General features: G+C 38.2%; 1 protein-coding gene across 5 annotated transcripts in view; it reads left to right on the plus strand.

Moving 5' to 3' along the window:
• SLC12A6 (solute carrier family 12 member 6) overlaps nucleotides 1-19,934 on the plus strand; it is a 101,903-nt gene that overhangs the window by 6,660 nt on the left and 75,309 nt on the right. Inside the window, exons 1-2 of one of the 5 annotated variants that reach the window (XM_046007957.1) lie at nucleotides 17,194-17,332; nucleotides 19,067-19,100. The exons of 3 other annotated variants lie outside the window; for them this stretch is intronic. In XM_046007957.1, the coding sequence (XP_045863913.1) occupies nucleotides 17,327-17,332; nucleotides 19,067-19,100 (40 nt within the window). In that variant the 5' untranslated portion in view covers nucleotides 17,194-17,326. Of the gene's footprint in view, nucleotides 1-17,111; nucleotides 17,333-19,066; nucleotides 19,101-19,934 lie in introns of those variants that run through there. One more of the 5 variants, XM_046007956.1, reaches the window with a different exon arrangement.

Genomic DNA, 19,934 nt, shown 5'->3' on the forward strand with positions numbered 1-19,934 from the left:
TTTCGGCTCAGTTCATGATCTCAGGGTCCTGGGATCCAGCCCTGCATTGGGCTCTCTGCTCAGCAGGGAGCCTGTTTCCCTCTTTCTCCCTGTCTGCCTCTCTGGCTACTTGTGATTTCTCTCTGTCAAATAAATAAGTAAAATAAATAAAAGCTTTTAAAAAATTAAAAACGTACTATAATAAAGGCAAATGAAAAAAAAATAATAAAGGTAAAGGAAATGTACCCAATAGAGCAATGATGCTTCATTTGGCTGAATATTGGCATGATCTATAGATCTTTTTAGAAAATACCTTTGCCCCTTATCCATGGATTCTGATCCATACTAATTGCATCAGTATTTTTCAAACTTGTCAGCTGATTCTAAGAGAAACCCAGAGCTGAAAACCAAAGCCCAAAAGGAAAGAGTGATTAATGCTGTACATATGGAAAGAACTTTCCCACCTAACTGGGATTTCACTGAGTGGATAGGCACAGGAGGCGTTCCCTTAAATGTTAGTAGATCTAATAGAATAGAATATTTATCTGCCTCTGGAGCCATTACATTACACGTATGTTTAACCTGTTTGGCTGATCTGCCCATTCTGTGTGTTATTGGTAGGTCTCATAAATGTCTCTCATTTAAGGTTAAATCAGAATAACAATTGACTAAGCGACTTTGAAAGATATGTAGTTTTTTCATAAGGACATGTTTCAGAGTCCCAAGTACATTTCCTGTACCTCTCCAAAAAACTTCTAATTTTTTTGCCCCAAACCAAAATAAATTAATTACAGAGTTTTGTCAGTCAAAGGTGACTATGATCCTTCTTTTAAATATATCTTTTATATTAAAGTTGGCCCTTGAACAAAACAGGGGTTGGGGTGCCAACTCCCATGCAATAGAACATTTGAATGTAATTTTTTACTCCCCCAAACCTTAACTGCTAATAGCCTACTGTTGACTGGAAGCTCTACCAATAATATAAAGTCAATTAACATTTTTGTGTGTATTATATACTGTATTCTTAAAGTAAAGTAAGCTAGAGGAAAGAAAATGTTAAAATCATGAGTAGTGCCTGGGTGGCTCCATCAGTTAAGCGTTTGCCTTTGGCTCAATCCCAGGACCCTGGGACCATGACCTGAGCCAAAAGGCAGAAGTTTAACTGACAGAGCCACCCAGGCACCCCTAAAGCTTTTTTTTTTTTCTTAATATCCAGAAATAATACTTATTTTCACAACTGGGTTATATCTAAGATGCATGTAAAAAATTTATTTAGTTGATTTTTTTTTATAGTTCAGCAGTATGCTAATTTCCAAATAAAATTCTAAGAATTTTGGGGTGTAAAAAACATTCTTCCCTTGAGAGTTTAATTCTTTCCATTCCTGGAAAATCATGTTTTGATATTTTTTCATTTTAAAGATTTTATTTGTCAGAGAGAGAAGAGAGAGAGAGTGCACACATACAAAATACAAAAGCAGGGGGAGGGCAGGCAGAGGGAGAAGCACTCTTCCCACTGAGCTAGGAGTCCTATGTGGGACTCAGTCCTAGGACCCTGGGGTCATGACCTAAGCCGAATGCAGACCAACTGAGCCACCCAGGCGGTCCAGGTATTTTTTCATTAAAAAAAAAAAGTCATTTTCTTGGGAGTGATAATGGGATTTCTCATCCAGGAGAAAATTGAAACTGATAAGGTTAAGCAACCTACTCAAGGTCATACAAGTGATAAACTGAAGAATAGTGATTTAAACCCACGTGTCTGTGATTTTAATATCAGAATTCCTGTTATTACAGTTCCTCTACTATACTAACATTGATGCATTTAGTAAGAAGCAAAAGTAGAGTAGAAGAAGCATAAAGGAAATGAAATTTTTATGTTCAGTGTACATTTTTGCAGCTTTTTGCCTGGCATTGGAGGCATGAAAGGAAACTGTTTTTGTTTTTCAAAAAAAGGTATGAGATGACCTGTTTCCTGAATAATTTTAAGGTTCTCTATGTTCCTGAGAGGAAATCTGGTCTAAAAAATATGTATTTTAGTGTCTTTCTTTTAAGTTTTTATATTTAAATAATCTCTACACTCAACATGGGGCTAGAACCCACAACTCTGAAATTAAGAGTTGCATGCTCCACCAAATGAGCCAGCCAGGTTGGTGCCCTTCTTTCCGTGTCTTTTAAATAAATACCGCAAATACCCAGGGCAATTTAGTAATGCTGAATTGTATAGCTATTGATTTAATACAGTTCTCTGTCCTAAAGTTAATGAATATTGATATTTTGACCCAAGTTTCAGTAGATCTATTTGTTTCTGGTTTTGGGGGCGTGTTTTGCTTTGCTTATTTAGTAATCTCTACATCTCTAACCCCAACGTGAGGCTGGAACTCACAAACCTGAAATCAAGAATTGCATGTTATACTGACCCAGCCAGCCAGCCAGGCACCCAGCAGTAGATCTATTTCAAAATGGAGGGGTTTTTTTGCAAGAGAGGAAAGAAGCAATAACTTATTTAAACAACAACAACAAAACACTTGTTGCCTGAGGTGAGATTAACAAGAAAATTTTGTTTTGTGTTTTCATTTTCCTTTCTTTACATTTTTAGAAATATGTCTTAAGTTTGACTGTGTGTTGCAGTTCCATTTTCTCTGTACTGTTTGTAGTGTTGATTAGAAGCCTATCAAGCAAGTATTTCATAATAAAGAACGATGTGTCATACATCAGAAATGAAATTCTGAGTGAGGTACTGAATAGTCCATGCTCATAGTGCCACTGCTGTTTTTGGTTGGTGATTCTTGGGTCCTACAATAGCTAGGCTTGTAATGACATTAGACTAATGAAAGAGATGAGCAGCCTTGTATAGGGAGTGGTAATATTGTAGAAAAAGAAAGAATGGAAGCTGAGGACTCTGAGTACACAGAGGCTTTTGATAATGCCTTCTTTAATATTTGGGTCAGCAGCCAAAATGGGTGACATAGCTAATCAAATTAGGTAGCCATCAACTATCCTTCTACTACATTCTTTTCTTAGGGAAGACTCACAGCTTTAGTCCTTGTAGAAGTAACTAGGCAAGGTAGTAGTATGCTCTGCTCTAAAGGTTCTGTCTATGCTTACACTATATTGTACGTACAGTCCTGGTTTAAGATTGCCTTTCCCTTATAGTGAAGTAGATAATGTGATTGTGAGCTCCTCGAGGGCAGGAACAGTGCCTTGTTCTCCATTGTATTCCTATTTCCTGGCACATAGTAGGCATTCATATATGTATTGAATAACGCATGATTTCTTCAGCTTCAGTAAAGCATGAGATTTTCCTGATGTTTTGATTTGGAGAAGTCTTTGTCTTCCTTGCAATATAATATGTTTACTCGATCAGACAATAAGGTCTTTTATGTATTTATTATCTTTCAGTTGTTAGCTCCAAAATATGTTATATATCCATCACTGATGCCATTTTTTAAAAATCTGTTTTCATAGACAATTTTTTGTAATTCTGAAGCTTTGCGCAGTGGCAGTATCGTAGCCAATGAGGTTTTTGTTTTTTGTTTTTTTTTTTCCATTTTATTTATTTTTTCAGCGTAACAGTATGCATTCTTTTTGCACAACACCCAGTGCTCCATGCAAAACATGCCCTCCCCATTACCCACCACCTGTTCCCCCAACCTTCCACCCCTGACCCTTCAAAACCCTCAGGTTGCCCCAACCTCCCACCCCTGACCCTTCAAAACCCTCAGGTTGTTTTTCAGAGTCCATAGTCTCTTATGGTTCGCCTCCCCTCCCCAATGTCCATAGCCCGCTCCCCCTCTCCCAATCCCACCTCCCCCCAGCAACCCCCAGTTTGTTTTGTGAGATTAAGAGTCATTTATGGTTTGTCTCCCTCCCAATCCCATCTTGTTTCATTTATTCTTCTCCTATCCCCCTACCCCCCCATGTTGCTTCTCCATGTCCTCATATCAGGGAGATCATATGACAGTTGTCTTTCTCCGATTGACTTATTTCACTAAGCATGATACGCTCTAGTTCCATCCACGTCGTCGCAAATGACATGATTTCATTTCTTTTGATGGCTGCATAGTATTCCATTGTGTATATATACCACCTCTTCTTTATCCATTCATCTGTTGATGGACATCTAGGTTCTTTCCATAGTCTGGCTATTGTAGACATTGCTGCTATAAACATTCGGGTACACGTGCCCCTTCGGATCACTATGTTTGTATCTTTAGGGTAAATACCCAGTAGTGCAATGGCTGGGTCATAGGGTAGTTCTATTTTCAACATTTTGAGGAACCTCCATGCTGTTTTCCAGAGTGGTTGCACCAGCTTGCATTCCCACCAACAGTGGAGGAGGGTTCCCCTTTCTCCACATCCTCTCCAGCATCTGTCATTTCCTGACTTGTTAATTTTAGCCATTCTGACTGGTGTGAGGTGATATCTCATTGTGGTTTTGATTTGTATTTCCCTGATGCCGAGGGACGTGGAGCACTTTTTCATGTGTCTGTTGGCCATCTGGATGTCTTCTTTGCAGAAATGTCTGTTCATGTCCTCTGCCCATTTCTTGATTGGATTGTTTGTTCTTTGGGTGTTGAGTTTGCTAAGTTCCTTATAGATTTTGGATACTAGCCCTTTATCTGATATGTCGTTTGCAAATATCTTCTCCCATTCTGTCAGTTGTCTTTTGGTTTTGTTAACTGTTTCCTTTGCTGTGCAAAAGCTTTTGATCTTGATGAAATCCCAATAGTTCATTTTTGCCCTTGCTTCCCTTGCCTTTGCCGGTGTTCCTAGGAAGATGTTGCTACGGCTGAGGTCGAAGAGGTTGCTGCCTGCATTCTCCTCAAGGATTTTGATGGATTCCTTTCTCACATTGAGGTCCTTCATCCATTTGGAGTCTATTTTCGTGTGTGGTGTAAGGAAGTGGTCCAATTTCATTTTTCTGCATGTGGCTGTCCAATTTTCCCAGCACCATTTATTGAAGAGGCTGTCTTTTTTCCATTGGACATTCTTTCCTGCTTTGTCGAAGATTAGTTGACCATAGAGTTGAGGGTCGATTTCTGGGCTCTCTATTCTGTTCCACTGATCTATGTGTCTGTTTTTGTGCCAGTACCATGCTGTCTTGATGATGACAGCTTTGTAATAGAGCTTGAAGTCCGGAATTGTGATGCCACCAACTTTGGCTTTGTTCTTCAATATTCCTTTGGCTATTCGAGGTCTTTTCTGGTTCCATATAAATTTTAGGATTATTTGTTCCATTTCTTTGAAAAAAATGGATGGTATTTTGATAGGGATTGCATTAAATGTGTAGATTGCTTTAGGTAGCGTAGACATTTTCACAATATTTATTCTTCCAATCCAGGAGCATGGAACATTTTTCCATTTTTTTGTGTCTTCCTCAATTTCTTTCATGAGTACTTTATAATTTTCTGTGTATAGATTCTTAGTCTCTTTGGTTAGGTTTATTCCTAGGTATCTTATAGTTTTGGGTACAATTGTAAATGGGATTGACTCCTTAATTTCTCTTTCTTCAGTCTTGTTGTTGGTGTACAGAAATGCAACTGATTTCTGTGCATTGGTTTTATATCCTGACACTTTACTGAATTCCTGTATAAGTTCTAGCAGTTTTGGAGTGGAGTCTTTTGGGTTTTCCACATATAGTATCATATCATCTGCAAAGAGTGATAGTTTGACTTCTTCTTTACCAATTTGGATGCCTTTAATTTCTTTTTGTTGTCTGATTGCTGAGGCTAGGACTTCTAGTACTATGTTGAATAGCAGTGGTGATAATGGACATCCCTGCCGTGTTACTGACCTTAACGGAAAAGCTTTCAGTTTTTCTCCATTGAGAATGATATTTGCGGTGGGTTTTTCATAGATGGCTTTGATAATATTGAGGTATGTGCCCTCTATCCCTACACTTTGAAGAGTTTTGATCAGGAAGGGATGCTGTACTTTGTCAAATGCTTTTTCAGCATCTATGGAGAGTATCATATGGTTCTTGTTCTTTCTTTTATTAATGTGTTCTATCACATTGATTGATTTGCGGATGTTGAACCAACCCTGCAGCCCTGGAATAAATCCCACTTGATCGTGGTGAATAATCCTTTTAATGTACTGTTGAATCCTATTGGCTAGTATTTTGGTGAGAATTTTTGCATCTGTGTTCATCAAGGATATTGGTCTGTAGTTCTCTTTTTTGGTGGGATCCTTGTCTGGTTTTGGGATCAAGGAGATGCTGGCCTCATAGAATGAGTTTGGAAGTTTTCCTTCCATTTCTATTTTTTGGAACAGTTTCAGGAGAATAGGAATTAGTTCTTCTTTAAATGTTTGGTAGAATTCCCCTGGGAAGCCATCTGGCCCTGGGCTTTTGTTTGTTTGGAGATTTTTGATGACTGTTTCAATCTCCTTACTGGTTATGGGCCTGTTCAGGTTTTCTATTTCTTCCTGGTTCAGTTGTGGTAGTTTATATGTCTCTAGGAATGCATCCATTTCTTCCAGATTGTCCAATTTGTTGGCGTAGAGTTGCTCATAGTATGTTCTTATAATTGTCTATATTTCTTTGGTGTTAGTTGTGATCTCTCCTCTTTCATTCATGATTTTATTTATTTGGGTCCTTTCTCTTTTCTTTTTGATGAGTCTGGCCAGGGGTTTATCAATCTTATTGATTCTTTCAAAGAACCAGCTCCTAGTTTCATTGATTTTTTCTATTGTTTTTTTGGTTTCTATTTCGTTGATTTCTGCTCTGATCTTTATGATTTCTCTTCTCCTGCTGGGTTTAGGGTTTCTTTCTTGTTCTTTCTCCAGCTCCTTTACGCGTAGGGTTAGATTGTGTACTTGAGACCTTTCTTGTTTCTTGAGAAAGGCTTGTACCGCTATATATTTGCCTCTCAGAACTGCCTTTGCTGTGTCCCACAGATTTTGAACTGTTGTGTTTTCATTATCATTTGTTTCCATGAATTTTTTCAATTCTTCTTTAATTTCCTGGTTAACCCATTCATTCTTTAGAAGGATGCTGTTTAGTCTCCATGTATTTGGGTTCTTTCCAGCTTTCCTCTTGTGATTGAGTTCTAGCTTCAGAGCATTGTGGTCTGAAAATATGCAGGGAATAATCCTAATCTTTTGATACCGGTTGAGACCTGATTTGTGACCCAGGATGTGATCTATTCTGGAGAATGTTCCATGTGCACTAGAGAAGAATGTGTATTCTGTTGCTTTGGGATGAAATGTTCTGAATAGATCTGTGATGTCCATCTGGTCCAGTGTGTCATTTAAGGCCTTTATTTCCTTGTTGATCTTTTGCTTGGATGATCTGTCCATTTCAGTGAGGGGAGTGTTCAAGTCCCCTACTATTATTGTATTATTATTGATGTGTTTCTTTAATTTTGTTATTAATTGGTTTATATAGTTGGCTGCTCCCACGTTAGGGGCATAGATATTTAAAATTGTTAGATCTTCTTGTGGGACAGACCCTTTGAGTAGGATATAGTGTCCTTCCTCATCTCTTATTATAGTCTTTGGCTTAAAATCTAATTGATCTGATATAAGGATTGCCACCCCAGCTTTCTTCTGATGCCCATTAGCATGGTAAATTGTTTTCCACCCCCTCACTTTAAATCTGGAGGTGTCTTCGCGTCTGAAATGAGTTTCTTGTAGGCAACATACTGATGGGTTTTGTTTTTTTATCCATTCTGATACCCTGTGTCTTTTGATTGGGGCATTTCGCCCATTAACATTCAGGGTAACTATTGAGAGATATGAATTTAGTGCCATTATTAGCCTGTAAGGTGACTGTTACTGTATATTGTCTCTGTACCTTTCTGATCTACTACTTTTAGGCTCTCTCTTGGCTTAGAGGACCCCTTTCAATATTTCCTGTAGAGCTGGTTTGTTGTTTGCAAATTCTTTCAGTTTTTGTTTGTCCTGGAAGCTTTTGCTCTCTCCTTCTATTTTCAATGATAGCCTAGCTGGATAGAGTATTTTTGGCTGCATGTTTTTCTCGTTGAGTGCTCTGAATATATCATGCCAGCTCTTTCTGGCCTGCCAGGTCTCTGTGGATAAGTCTGCCGCCAATCTAATATTTTTACCATTGTATGTTACAGACTTCTTTTCTCGGGCTGCTTTCAGGATTTTCTCTTTGTCACTAAGACTTGTAAATTTTACTATTAGGTGACGGGGTGTGGACCTATTCTTGTTGACTTTGAGGGGGGTTCTCTGCATCTCCTGGATTTTAATGCTTGTTCCCTTTGCCATATTAGGGAAATTCTCTCCAATGATTCTCTCCAATAGACCTTCTGCTCCCCTCTCTGTTTCTTCTTCTTCTGGAATCCCAATTATTCTAATGTTGTTTCGTCTTATGGTGTCACTTATCTCTCGAATTCTCCCCTCATGGTCCAGTAGCTGTTTGTCCCTCTTTTGCTCGGCTTCCTTATTCTCTGTCATTTGGTCTTCTATATCACTAATTCTTTCTTCTGCCTCATTTATCCTAGCAGTGAGAGCCTCCATTTTTGATTGCACCTCATTAATAGCTTTTTTGATTTCAACTTGGTTAGATTTTAGTTCTTTAATTTCTCCAGAAAGGGCTTTAATATCTCCAGAGAGGGTTTCTCTAATATCTTCCATGCCTTTTTCGAGCCCGGCTAGAATGTTCAGAATCGTCATTCTGAACTCTTGATCTGACATATTACCCATGTCTGTGTTGATTAGGTCCCTAGCCTTCGGTACTGTCTCTTGTTCTTTTGTTTGTGGTGATTTTTTCCGCCTTGTCATTTTGTCCAGATAAGAGGATATGAAGGAGCAAATAAACTACTAAAAGGGTGGCAATATGCGCTGTAACCAAATCAGAAGAGACCCCAAATTGTGGGGGGGAGAAAGGGGATAAAAACAGGTTCTTTCAGAAAGTGGTTGATTTTCTGTTTATAGAGTTGCTGTTCTTCTTCTCTTCACTCTCCCGTTGGATTTGTAGGTGTTTGCAATGTTTAGATAAGCTATCGAGCTGATCTCCTGCTACCTGATGTAGTCTCAGGCTGCTACTTCTCCGCCATCTTGACCCCTCCCCGCCGTAGCCAATGAGGTTTATCCGAGGCGCGATTATTGCTAATTTTTTGTAATTCTGAGATTTAGGAGTTTTAAATTCTCACTATCCATGATAGTTGGCCTTCACCAATGTAATTGATTAACTCATTAAATTCTTTCTATAATCGTCCACATAATAAGGCATAATTTAGAATTTGTGATCATTTTGATTTTTTTTTAAGATTTTATTTATTTATTTATTTGAGAGAGATAGAGAGAATGAGAGAGAGAGAGCATAAGAGGAGAGAGGTCAGCGGGAGAAGCAAACTCCCTTCCAAGCAGGGAGCCCGATGCGGGACTTGATCCTGGGACTCCAGGATCATGACCTGAGCTGAAGGCAGTCGCTTAACCAACAAAGCCACCCAGGCGCCCCCATTTTGATATTTTTTTTAAAAGATTTTATTTATGTATTTGACAGAGAGAGAGATCACAAGTAGGCAGAGAGGCCGGCAGAGAGAGAGGAGGAAGCAGGCTCCCTGCTGTGCAGAGAGTCCGATGCAGGGCTTGATCCCAGGACCCTGAGATCATGACCTGAGCCAAAGGCAGCGGCTTAATCCACTGAGCCACCCAGGCACCCCCCCCCATTTTGATATTTTCAACCACTATTTACTGTCCTGTGTCTGAAAGATAAAAAGGATTTGCCAATATGCTAAATAAAACAAATATATATACATTTTCTGCTTAAGAATGAGAGTCAGTATACTTTTACAGCTATAGCTCTAAATTTAAGTAATGTATTGCTTATTCTCTGCTAGTAAAATGTTTACAACATTCTGTAACACCACCATTTGGAGTGTAGTATGTAAATGGCGCTGGTCCTTGAGCTGTTTACTTAACCTGTCTGTGAGGAGATAAGTTCAGAAATTGAAAGTTTTTAAAAACTTGCATAGCAATTGGAGCGATTTTATGTCAAATCTGATAGTAAAAATTAGAACTTGTGTTTTCTATATTCTCCATTTTTCTAGTATTTCACATAAATTGTGAATGTAAAGAAAAATAATCCTTTACCAGAGATAATTTGCAAAGCACTGTTCTTTTGAATGTTTGCCTAACCTTCTGAAAGATGCCAAAGGAGGTATTGTTTCCCTACCAGTGGCCCTTTGAAGCCTGAGTAACTGGGGGTCTGGGAGTGGGTTAGTCCTTCGGGCAAGTCTGATATCTTCCTTAAGAATCCCTGTTCTAACACATGACCTCTTTCCTCTCTTAATATTTAAAGGTAAGAAATTAAAAATTTTTGGAAGTTATGTACTTTTTAAGAAGTTATATAATTCAGACATTTTAAAGAAATACTGTAATTCAGTTCTTTTTCCTGTCAAACAAGATCTCTTAAGATGAATTATTACAGATTTATTATTAGAATTATAGAATAAAATGTATGAAGGGTTTACAGCTGAGAATAAACATAACCTTTGTTACTCAAAGTTTATCATAAATTTACCTTGATCAAGAAGACTAAAGCATAATGTAATTTTCTACTTATAATTAGTTGCTGGCTGGCGGTTACAGTGATTCAATGAGAATGTCTATCCTAAATATTTTGAAGTAATAACTTGCTACATTCGAAGCAACTGCTTGAGGAAAAAAAAAAAAAACGGAAGAAAACAACTGCTTGGAAGTAGATTACACTTTCTTTACTATTTCTTATAAAAATACCACTTGTAACAAACCAAATACTCTTAAGCACAAAACTATTAATTGGCTATAATTTTATTTTATTTTTTAAAGATTTTATTTATTTATTTATTTGACAGAGATCACAAGTAGGCAGAGAGGCAGGCAGAGAGAGAGAGAGAGGAGGAAGAAGGCTCTCCGGTGAGCGGAGAGCCCGACATGGGGCTCGATCCTAGGACCCTGAGATCATGACCGGAGCCGAAGGCAGAGGCGTTAGCCCACTGAGCCACTAAGGTCCCCCTACTTGGCTATAATTTTAAAGGTTCTCTCAAGTGCAGCTGGATCTTAATAGTACATAAAGTACTCTGAGTAGTATCTTCAAACTCTAAGAGTTCAGGAGAGATTCCTAAGATTTGAATGTTTCCAAATCAGAATCCATTGTTCTTTGCACACTGCTCCCACCAAATTTGTGTGTGTGTGTGTGTGTGTGTGTGTGTGTGTAAAACAGAATTCTTTTTTTTTTTTTTTTAAGATTTTATTTATTTATTTGACAGAGAGGTCACAAGTAAGCAGAGAGGCAGGCAGGGAGAGGTGGAAGCAGGCTCCCTGCTGAGCAGAGAGCCGGATGATGCGGGGCTTGATCCGAGGACCCTGAGATCATTACCTGAGCCAAAGGCAGAGGCTTAACCCACTGAGCCACCCAGGCGCCTCGAGAGACTGAATTCTATGAAAAGGTATAGACAGATAAGATGAGTTAAGTCTACATTATGTGTATGTCATGGAAGCTAGTCTGGTCTATTTTATACTTTTCCAGCTTTTTAATAGCATGCTGATACCATTGATCAAGGTCTGGTTGCATTTTTTATTAAAAATAAAAGAATACTATTTAATGTGTTACTAAATATTTAACATTATATCTACAAGATGCTCTCAGGAATGAGTAGAATGACATTTGGTAAAAACTAATGTGTTCAAAATGTATGTGGCTTTTTAATTCCAGGGATTTGCTTACTGCTCACTTAAAGAAGTTTTCTTGCATCGTGGATCCATTTTTAGCATGGATTACTAAATTCTTAAGAATCACTTCAGCTGGGTGCCTGGGTGGCTCAGTTGGTTAAGCATCTGCTTTCGGTTCAGGTCATGATCCTGGGGTCTGCAGTCGAACTTCATATTGGGCTCCCTGCTCATCGGGGAGTCTGCTTCTCCCTCCACCCTTTCCCCTGCTCTTGGTCCATCTCTCTCATTCTCTCTCTCTCCCTCTCTCTCTCTCTCAAATAAATAAATAAAATCCTTAAAAAAAAAAATCACTTCAGAACATATGTGGTTCTGGATTATTTGTGTATGTCTTTGTACAATACAGTTCTCAGGTTCTGAGAACAAAAAGGAAATACATATATGATTAGCTTTAAAACTGGGTGATGTAGTATAACAATATAGTACAACCTGAAAGAGAATTCTTACGTTGAAAATAATTTCCCACTGACTTTTCCTTGTGTAGGTCTTTTCACTACATCTAATTTGTCTTTGTTTTTTAAATAAATGGGTTGAATAAAACAAAATGCTAGTTGTCATGAGTTGTTAGCTGTGATTAGAAAGAGGCAATTGGGTAGTGTACCTTGGTAAACTGTACTTTTAGAGTATTACCCATAGTAGATCCATTCTTCTAAAGAATGGGCAGGCACGTTTTTTTAAAAAAACAGGCATAATGTAGTCAGAAAGTTTTAGTGAAACTGATTAGTAACATAAATACAATATGTATAATATTTGACCTAATGTACAAAGCACTATGTATAATGCCATTATAAATGCCCTTTTTGCCCTAGCCTCCCCTATGTCTTACTACTTAAAAATGCCATAGTGGTTTTTTTTTTAATTTTTTAAAAAGATTTTATTTCCTTACTTGACAGAGAGAGACAGCCAGAAAGAGAACACAAGCAGGGGGAATGGGAGAGGGAGAAGCAAGCTCCCCGCTGAGCAGGGAGCCAGATGCGGGACTCTGCCCAGGACCCCAGGATCATGCATGACCTGAGCCTAAGGCAGACGTTTAATGACTGAGCTGCCCAGGCGGCCCACCCTAGTTTTTTTTTTATGTAAAACTGTGAATATTTCAAATCTGTATGATGACTCTGATTTCAAACAGCATTCAACACTATAAAATCAAAGTACAGGACTAGCATTTATATAACTTCCTAAATTTTATGTGAAACGGAATTTGACCCAACTGATTTGCTTTATACTTTGATCTAGAGAGCTTCATAAAGAGTTTGTTGAATTTCTGTTCACTGTATTTTTTCCAACATTTTATTATGAAAATTTTCAATTATATAGAAAATTAAAAGATTTCTATAGTGAACATCTGTACATCCACAAGTCAGAGTCTATTACTAACATTTTTACTGTACTTTTCCTAACATGTATCTGTTCATCTGTCTTATTATTTGAATTTCAAGGTAAATTGTAGATATGAGTTCACCTCCCCCAGATACTTCAAAATGCATATTGTTAATTAGAATTCAGTATTTGTTGTACAGGATTGGGGGCAGAGGGAGAGGGAGAAGCAGGCTCCCCACTGAGCAGGGAGCCTGACTTGGGGCTTGATCCTGGGACCTCAATTCCAGGACCTTGAGATGGTGATCTGAGCCAAAGGCAGATGCTTAACCAACCAACTGAACCACTCAGGTACCCCTGCAGCTTTTTTTTTTTTCTTTTTTAAGCAAAGTTTTCATGCAATGAATTATACTAACTTTAAGTAAACATCAGTTAAATTTTGATGGATGTATATGCCTATGGAATAAAGTCTAACAAGATATAGAATATTATTTTCACACTGGGAATTTCTGTCACACTCCCATACACCCAGAGGCAACCATTGTCCTAGTTTTTTTGCACCATAGATTAAGTTTTGCCTGTTCTAAAACCTCATATAATGGATTCATATATTGTGCCCTCTTTTAAGGCATTTATTTATTTATTTGGCAGAGATCACAAGTAGGCAGAGAAGCAGGCAGAGAGAGAAGGGGAAGCAGGCTCCCTGCTGAGCAGAGAGCCAGAGACTTGGGGCTTGATCCCAGGACCGTGAGATCATGACCTAAGCTCAAGGCAGAGGCTTAACCCACTGAGCCACCCAGGCACCCCCACCCCTTTTTTAAGATTTTATTTATTTATTTGACAGAGAGATAGCACAAGTAGGCAGAACAGCAGGCAGAGGGAGAGGGAGAAGCAGGCTCTCCACTGAACAGTAAGCCGGTGGGGGCTCCATCCCAGGACCCTGGTATCATGACCTGAGCTGCAAGCAGCTGCTTAACTGACTGAGCCACCCAGGCACTCCTCTTTACGGCTTCTTTTACTTACTATAATGTTTTTGAGATTCATCCATGTTGTTACATGTATCACTGAGCTATTTTTATAGCTGAATAGTAATCTTTTGCGTGAATATATCATACTTTGTTTATCCATTCTTCTATGGATATACATCTTGTTTGTTTCCAGTTTGGTGTTACTGTTAATTAACTGCAATGAATATTCTTGGACAAGTCCTTTGGTGGGAATATGTTTTCGTTTGGGGGAAATAAATACCCAGGAGTGCAATTGCTGGGTTATAGGGGACAATGCTAGATCTTTTACCAAAATGGGTGAACAAATTTACACCTAGTAACAATGTATAAAAGCACCCTTTGTTTCACATTCTCACCAGATTTGGTGTTTTTAGTTTTACTAATTTTAGTCGTCATAGTGGGTATGCAGTGGAACCTCATTTTGGTAGTGGGTTTTTTTTTTTTTCAATTTTATTTATTCTTCAAGTAATCTACACCAAATGTAGGGCTCCAGCTTAAAACCCCAAGATCAAGAATCCCATGCTCTACCAACTGAGCCAGCCAGGCAACCTCATTGTGATAGTCTACTGTACTTTAAATAGCTATTTCTAATTTTTAAAAAAGATTTATTGGAGTGTGCACACTCAAGGGAAGGGGGAAGCAAGGGGAGAGGTAGAGAAACCCAAGCAGACTCCACATTGAGTACGTTGTTTGGAGGGGTAAGGGGGAACTCGATCTCAGGATCCCAAGATCAGACCTGAGCGGATACCAAGGGTTGGATCCTTGTCAGCTGTGCCACCCAGGCGTCCCTAAATACCTATTTCTTTTCTTTTTTTTTTTTAAGATTTTATTTATTTATTTGACAGAGAGATCACAAGTAGGCAGAGAGGCAGGCAGAGACAGAGGAGGAAGCAGGCTCCCTGCAGAGCAGAGAGCCCGATGAGGGGCTTGATCCCAGGACCCTGAGATCATGACCTGAGCCGAAGGCAGCGGCTTAATCCACTGAGCCACCCAGGCGCCCCTAAATACCTATTTCTTACATCGTACCATCTCTATCTAATCACTCCACACACAGCACTCCCCTCAGCTTTACCAGTTCTCCTCCAAACTTTTTCTGTATTACTTTAACTTTGCCCTCAATTTTTTATGCTCCTGCACTTTTATCTACAGTCCATTCTACAAGAGAACTATTTTAAAATTGCTGAGCACTGTGGTATCAAAGCATTAAGTTGGTAAATAAATACTCCTGCTACAGATTAACAGAAATGTGTTACCTTCCTACTTCTTTAGTTTGAGGATTTTTTTTAAAGGGGAGAAGCAAAAGGGTAGCATTTGACATACGTTCATATGCACAAGCTGTATGCAGATTTATAACAGAAGTCATTGTTTGTGTTCAACTGTAGATGATTAGCCATAGTTCAGGTCTTTTTATTAAGTAAATATGAAAGGCAAGATCCTATTGGAAATATCCAGTGGCAGTGAAATATTAAAGAATTTGGAACCCAAAGTATGATACTGAAATCTTTGACAATTTAGTAGATAAGTTACTTTGAAAAAATTAGTAGAGTAGCTACCTGAGTTGTTATGTATGGAAAAATCACTAAGGGCACACCACACCTGACTTGGTTTCTCTCAAAGATAAAATAGTTAGAAAGATTTCTTAGGTGATGAACTTTTCTTTTTCCCAAATCCTCGTAATTTGCAACTTTGGCTGGTTGTTAAAACTATCTGAGAGGTAGGGGAGCTTTTAAAAGTCTTATTGCCTAGGTTTTACTCCAGAGCAGTTAAATCAGAATATCCGGGATAGGACCCAGACATCAGTAGTTTTCAAATCTCCTCAGTTGATTCCAGTGTGCAACCAAGATTACAAATCAGTGCTATACAGGAACCCATGAAATAAAAGTTGGGGGGTGTATATGAGTTCTCTTTGTATGAAACTTCTATGCCACGTACCAACAAGGGTACTACAGGTTTTTAGATTGGGCTTCGCTGTTTATGAACTCTGTGACTTTGAGCAAGTTTCTTAGCCTAATGTTTCTGTGCTGATTAAATGAAATCATAATGGAAAGTTTCTAGTGCAGTTCAGAGTACAAAGTAGGCCTTCAACAACTATTGGCTTTCTTTTCTTTTAGGAATAGTGTTGGAATAAATGAGGATTGTAAACTATCATTCCTTCTGTGTTAAATTTAGTGCAGTCTTACAAGTCAGGTGTTACCAGCAACAAAGCCCTTATATTACATCATCAACATGGAAGTTAACAGAGGGCTCAATTTACTGAATTCCCTTATCTAAGTTCAGAGATAGGCCTCAAACTCTATAGTTAAAGTTATCAACTGAGCACTTGATACAGTTATCTGATAAAACGCACCAAGAATTAAATATGTTAAATGTGTTGAAGGAACTGTACACCTCTTAATTAGAGGAATTTCCTTGAATTTCTTTTTTTTAACACTATGTTTGTGCTCCGTGTAAATGAAAAAGTCTGAACTATTCTCTTTAAAAATGTTTAAAAATGTTTTTAAAAATGTATTCTCTTTAAAAATGCTCTTTTAAAACAAAGTTGGACTTTTGGGAATATTAATGTCCCTTCTTGGATATCGTGGTGTACACTACAGTGTCTAGAACTATGGCTTGTATAAACTATGTAGACATTCACCAAATACTTGTGGAATTAGTGTTCTCATCTGAACAGTAAGAAATTACTATTTTTCATATGCTTTAAAATAAAGCAACAACAGAAGCTTATATATAATTTGTTTCATTTTCTAAATCGATGTAGTGCCAGTTTTTCTTTAAAAGGAAAGTTTGCACAATGAATTGTTCCTTAATCTTTCTCAGGTGAAATATGAGGGCAGAGGCTGAGATCATGACGAGCACATAGGGTTGGAAATAACTTGAGTTAAGGAAATGAGTGGGTGAGTACACAGTGGGCGGCAGTTCATGAATTCTGCCCACTCGCAGCTTTTGGCAGCTCTGGGAACTCTGCCTAAACAGTTCTTGGGATTCTTGAGCTTAACAACCATAAGTAAGGGGTGGAGTGCTTAATCCTCTGAGTGAATGATAAACACAGTGGAAGGCGTGTCTTCCAGCGTTCCACTCCCTTGGGCTGTGGGTCACGTGATGAGAAAGTACTTCCCTATTCCATGCCTAGGTCTCCCGTAGGCAGTGATTAGAGTTGGGAAGGGGCACAATAAGAGGTAGGCAGGGAAAGTAGACTGAAGTTCACAGCGAGAGCGAAGGATTCCTGACTATAACAATGCCGCACTTTACGGTGACAAAGGTAGAGGACCCAGAGGAGGGGGCAGCAGCTTCGGTCTCCAAAGAGAGAGAGCCCAGCCTAGCAGAAATAAAAGCCCTGATTCAGCATTCGGATGAAGGTGCGTACTCGGTTTAGGAGCTTTTGGAACCAATGGGGTCTTTGTGAAAGAAATGGTAACTAAAATATTAAGGAGAGAAAGTATTATGGTAAAGTCTTTCTCAATCAACTGTTTTCACTCTCTTGTATATCTGATAACTTCTTTCTTTTCACATTTTGGTTGGTTTTCCCCACAATGAGTTCTGTGTTCATTACCTACAGGTGAAATTGAATCAGTGGCCATGTAAGAAAAGACTTTTCAAGCAAAAAGAAAGTCACAGTAGAAGTCAATTTATGCGGAATTTAAATTGCACCTTTTGCTCGGACAGTTTAAATTTTATCTGGAAAAGTACATAAAGGGGAAAAGTATGGTTCAGTAGTTTTGTACAGTGGACTCTGCACTTGTGACTTTTAAGGTTATATAGTATTTTGCCTCAGTTTACCAGTTAAACATTAATTCAGTAGCGAATGATCTAAGAGCTCTTTAATGAAAGAAGTACAATATGATCACTATGCTGACTATCCTAGCATTAGGTTCAGTAAGTTTGATGAATGTGATTATCCCTATTATTTTCTCTAAGCGGTAACAGTTAGACTTGCTGGGGGAATTGTGGTTTTGAATTTTTAACCATGCAGTTATAGTGCTAATATTGCAGTAAATACAGGTGTAGTTTGAAGCCTTTTATTTTTTTAAAACTATACATTTCATAAATTGTCAAAAAATTTCTCTGGTCTGTGAGTAAAGACTAAGAGAATAATCTCTCAAAATTCCTTTTAATTCCATGAATCTAACTTTTCTTTATAGCAAGTAACACATAATTCTTTTCTGTAAACTGCTATTTACTGTCTCTTGTCTCTTTATGAATTTTAAGAATCTCTAACTTAACCGACAAGGACTATAAAAAAATGCCTTTTATTTTTTCCTTCTAGTGAGAGAATTTACCAGGGGGAGATATGATTTTTTTTTTTAAGATTTTATGTATATATTTGACAGACAGAGATCACAAGTAGGCAGAGAGGCAGACAGGGCGGGTGGGTGGGGGAAGCAGCCTCCCCGCTGCGCGGAGAGACCCATGCGGGGCTCAATCCCAGGACCCTGAGATCATGACCTGAGCCGAAGGCAGAGGATTAACCCACTGAGCAACCCAGGTGCCCCTGGGAGTTAGGATTTTATGGAAAATCTTTGCCAGGTTATTTTCATTTTGCTGTATAGTCAAGGGTGATAAGTTGAAGTGTTTAGCCTACTTTGAGCTTGAACCTGATTCTCCACAACTTTAGCGCAAAGAAGTTAAGGTTTTCTTTTCCTGATTGTGTGTGTTTGAAGTTAAAATTTCTTAGTTGCTTATGTTTGCTGCCTTTAGATTTTAATCCCTTTAGGCTTTTGGCTTTGCTATTGTCTTAATTTCATAAAATGCAAACAAGCGAAGTCTATCTGTACCTCATTTCACTTCTCATTGGTTTTTATTTCCTTTCTTCACCATTTCTACTCTATTTTATTATTTCATCTTTACTGGTCCCATCATGTTTGGTGAAATCTGCTTTACTTAAATTACAACAGTGTTGAAGTCATTTAATCCATTAGCAACTACCTAGAAAAGCTGTAAAACATTTTTGATAGTAGCCAACTTTGTAATAAGTGACATGCTATGCTTAATTTATGTTCTTCCATAGTTATTGCTTTGGGCAAAGAAGAAGTGACAGATATAATCTAATTTGAATTTAATAAGGCTTTTTATTTTGGCGTTTTCCATGACAGCCTGAAAGTGTCCACTTGAATGAACTGTTGTTTGGTAAGTGAACAACTGATGGGAATATATTATTAAATTGTATTTTCTTTATTGTAGGGCTAAATTAGGGAAACATATGGGGAAAAATTAATTAAACTTAGTTAAAAGGTTTTTTGTTTGTTTTTTAGGATTATAACATTTTTGATGATAGATGGTATTTTGAGAGCAGTTGTTTAAAATGTAATAAGTTTTAGCCCCCTGTTCTTCTGAGTTAAAAATCTGAATTGATCGTGGTTTTGTGACAAGCACTTCTAACACTAGCCAGTTTTGTAACCAGTCACTCTTTTCCTTGTTTTTCTGTCTGTATCTGTGAAGAGAGAAAAATACATACTGTCATATAAATGCAACATATTTAGAAAGCAAATCCTTCTTTAAAATATATTTTTAAAGATTTTATTTATTTATTTGACAGAGTGATACAGTAAGAGAGGAAACACAAGCAGGGGTAGTGGGAGAGGGAGAAGCAGACTCCCCTCTGAGCAGGAAGCCCAATCCAGAATCCTGGGATCATGACCTGAGCCGAAGGCAGACTCAACCAACTGAGTCACTCAGGTGCCCCTAAAATATGTTTTTTCAAAGGTGAGATTTATTTGAACTAGACAGCAATTTGAGATAAAATAGAAATATAAATACAGACATAATCTAAACTAATTTTAAGAAGTACATTGATCCCTGCCATGCTAGCTCCTAGAATACCAATCTTTAAAAACCCTGCCTAAGAGAGAGTCAAGTATCATATGGTTTCACTTATTTGTGGAGCATAACAAATGACATGGAGGACATTGGGAGATGGAGAGGAGAAGGAAGTTGAGGGAAATTGGAAGGGGAGGCGAACCA

The sequence above is a fragment of the Meles meles genome, chromosome 6 (genome assembly GCF_922984935.1).
Source record: "Meles meles chromosome 6, mMelMel3.1 paternal haplotype, whole genome shotgun sequence".
Taxonomy (NCBI): Eukaryota; Metazoa; Chordata; class Mammalia; order Carnivora; family Mustelidae; genus Meles; species Meles meles.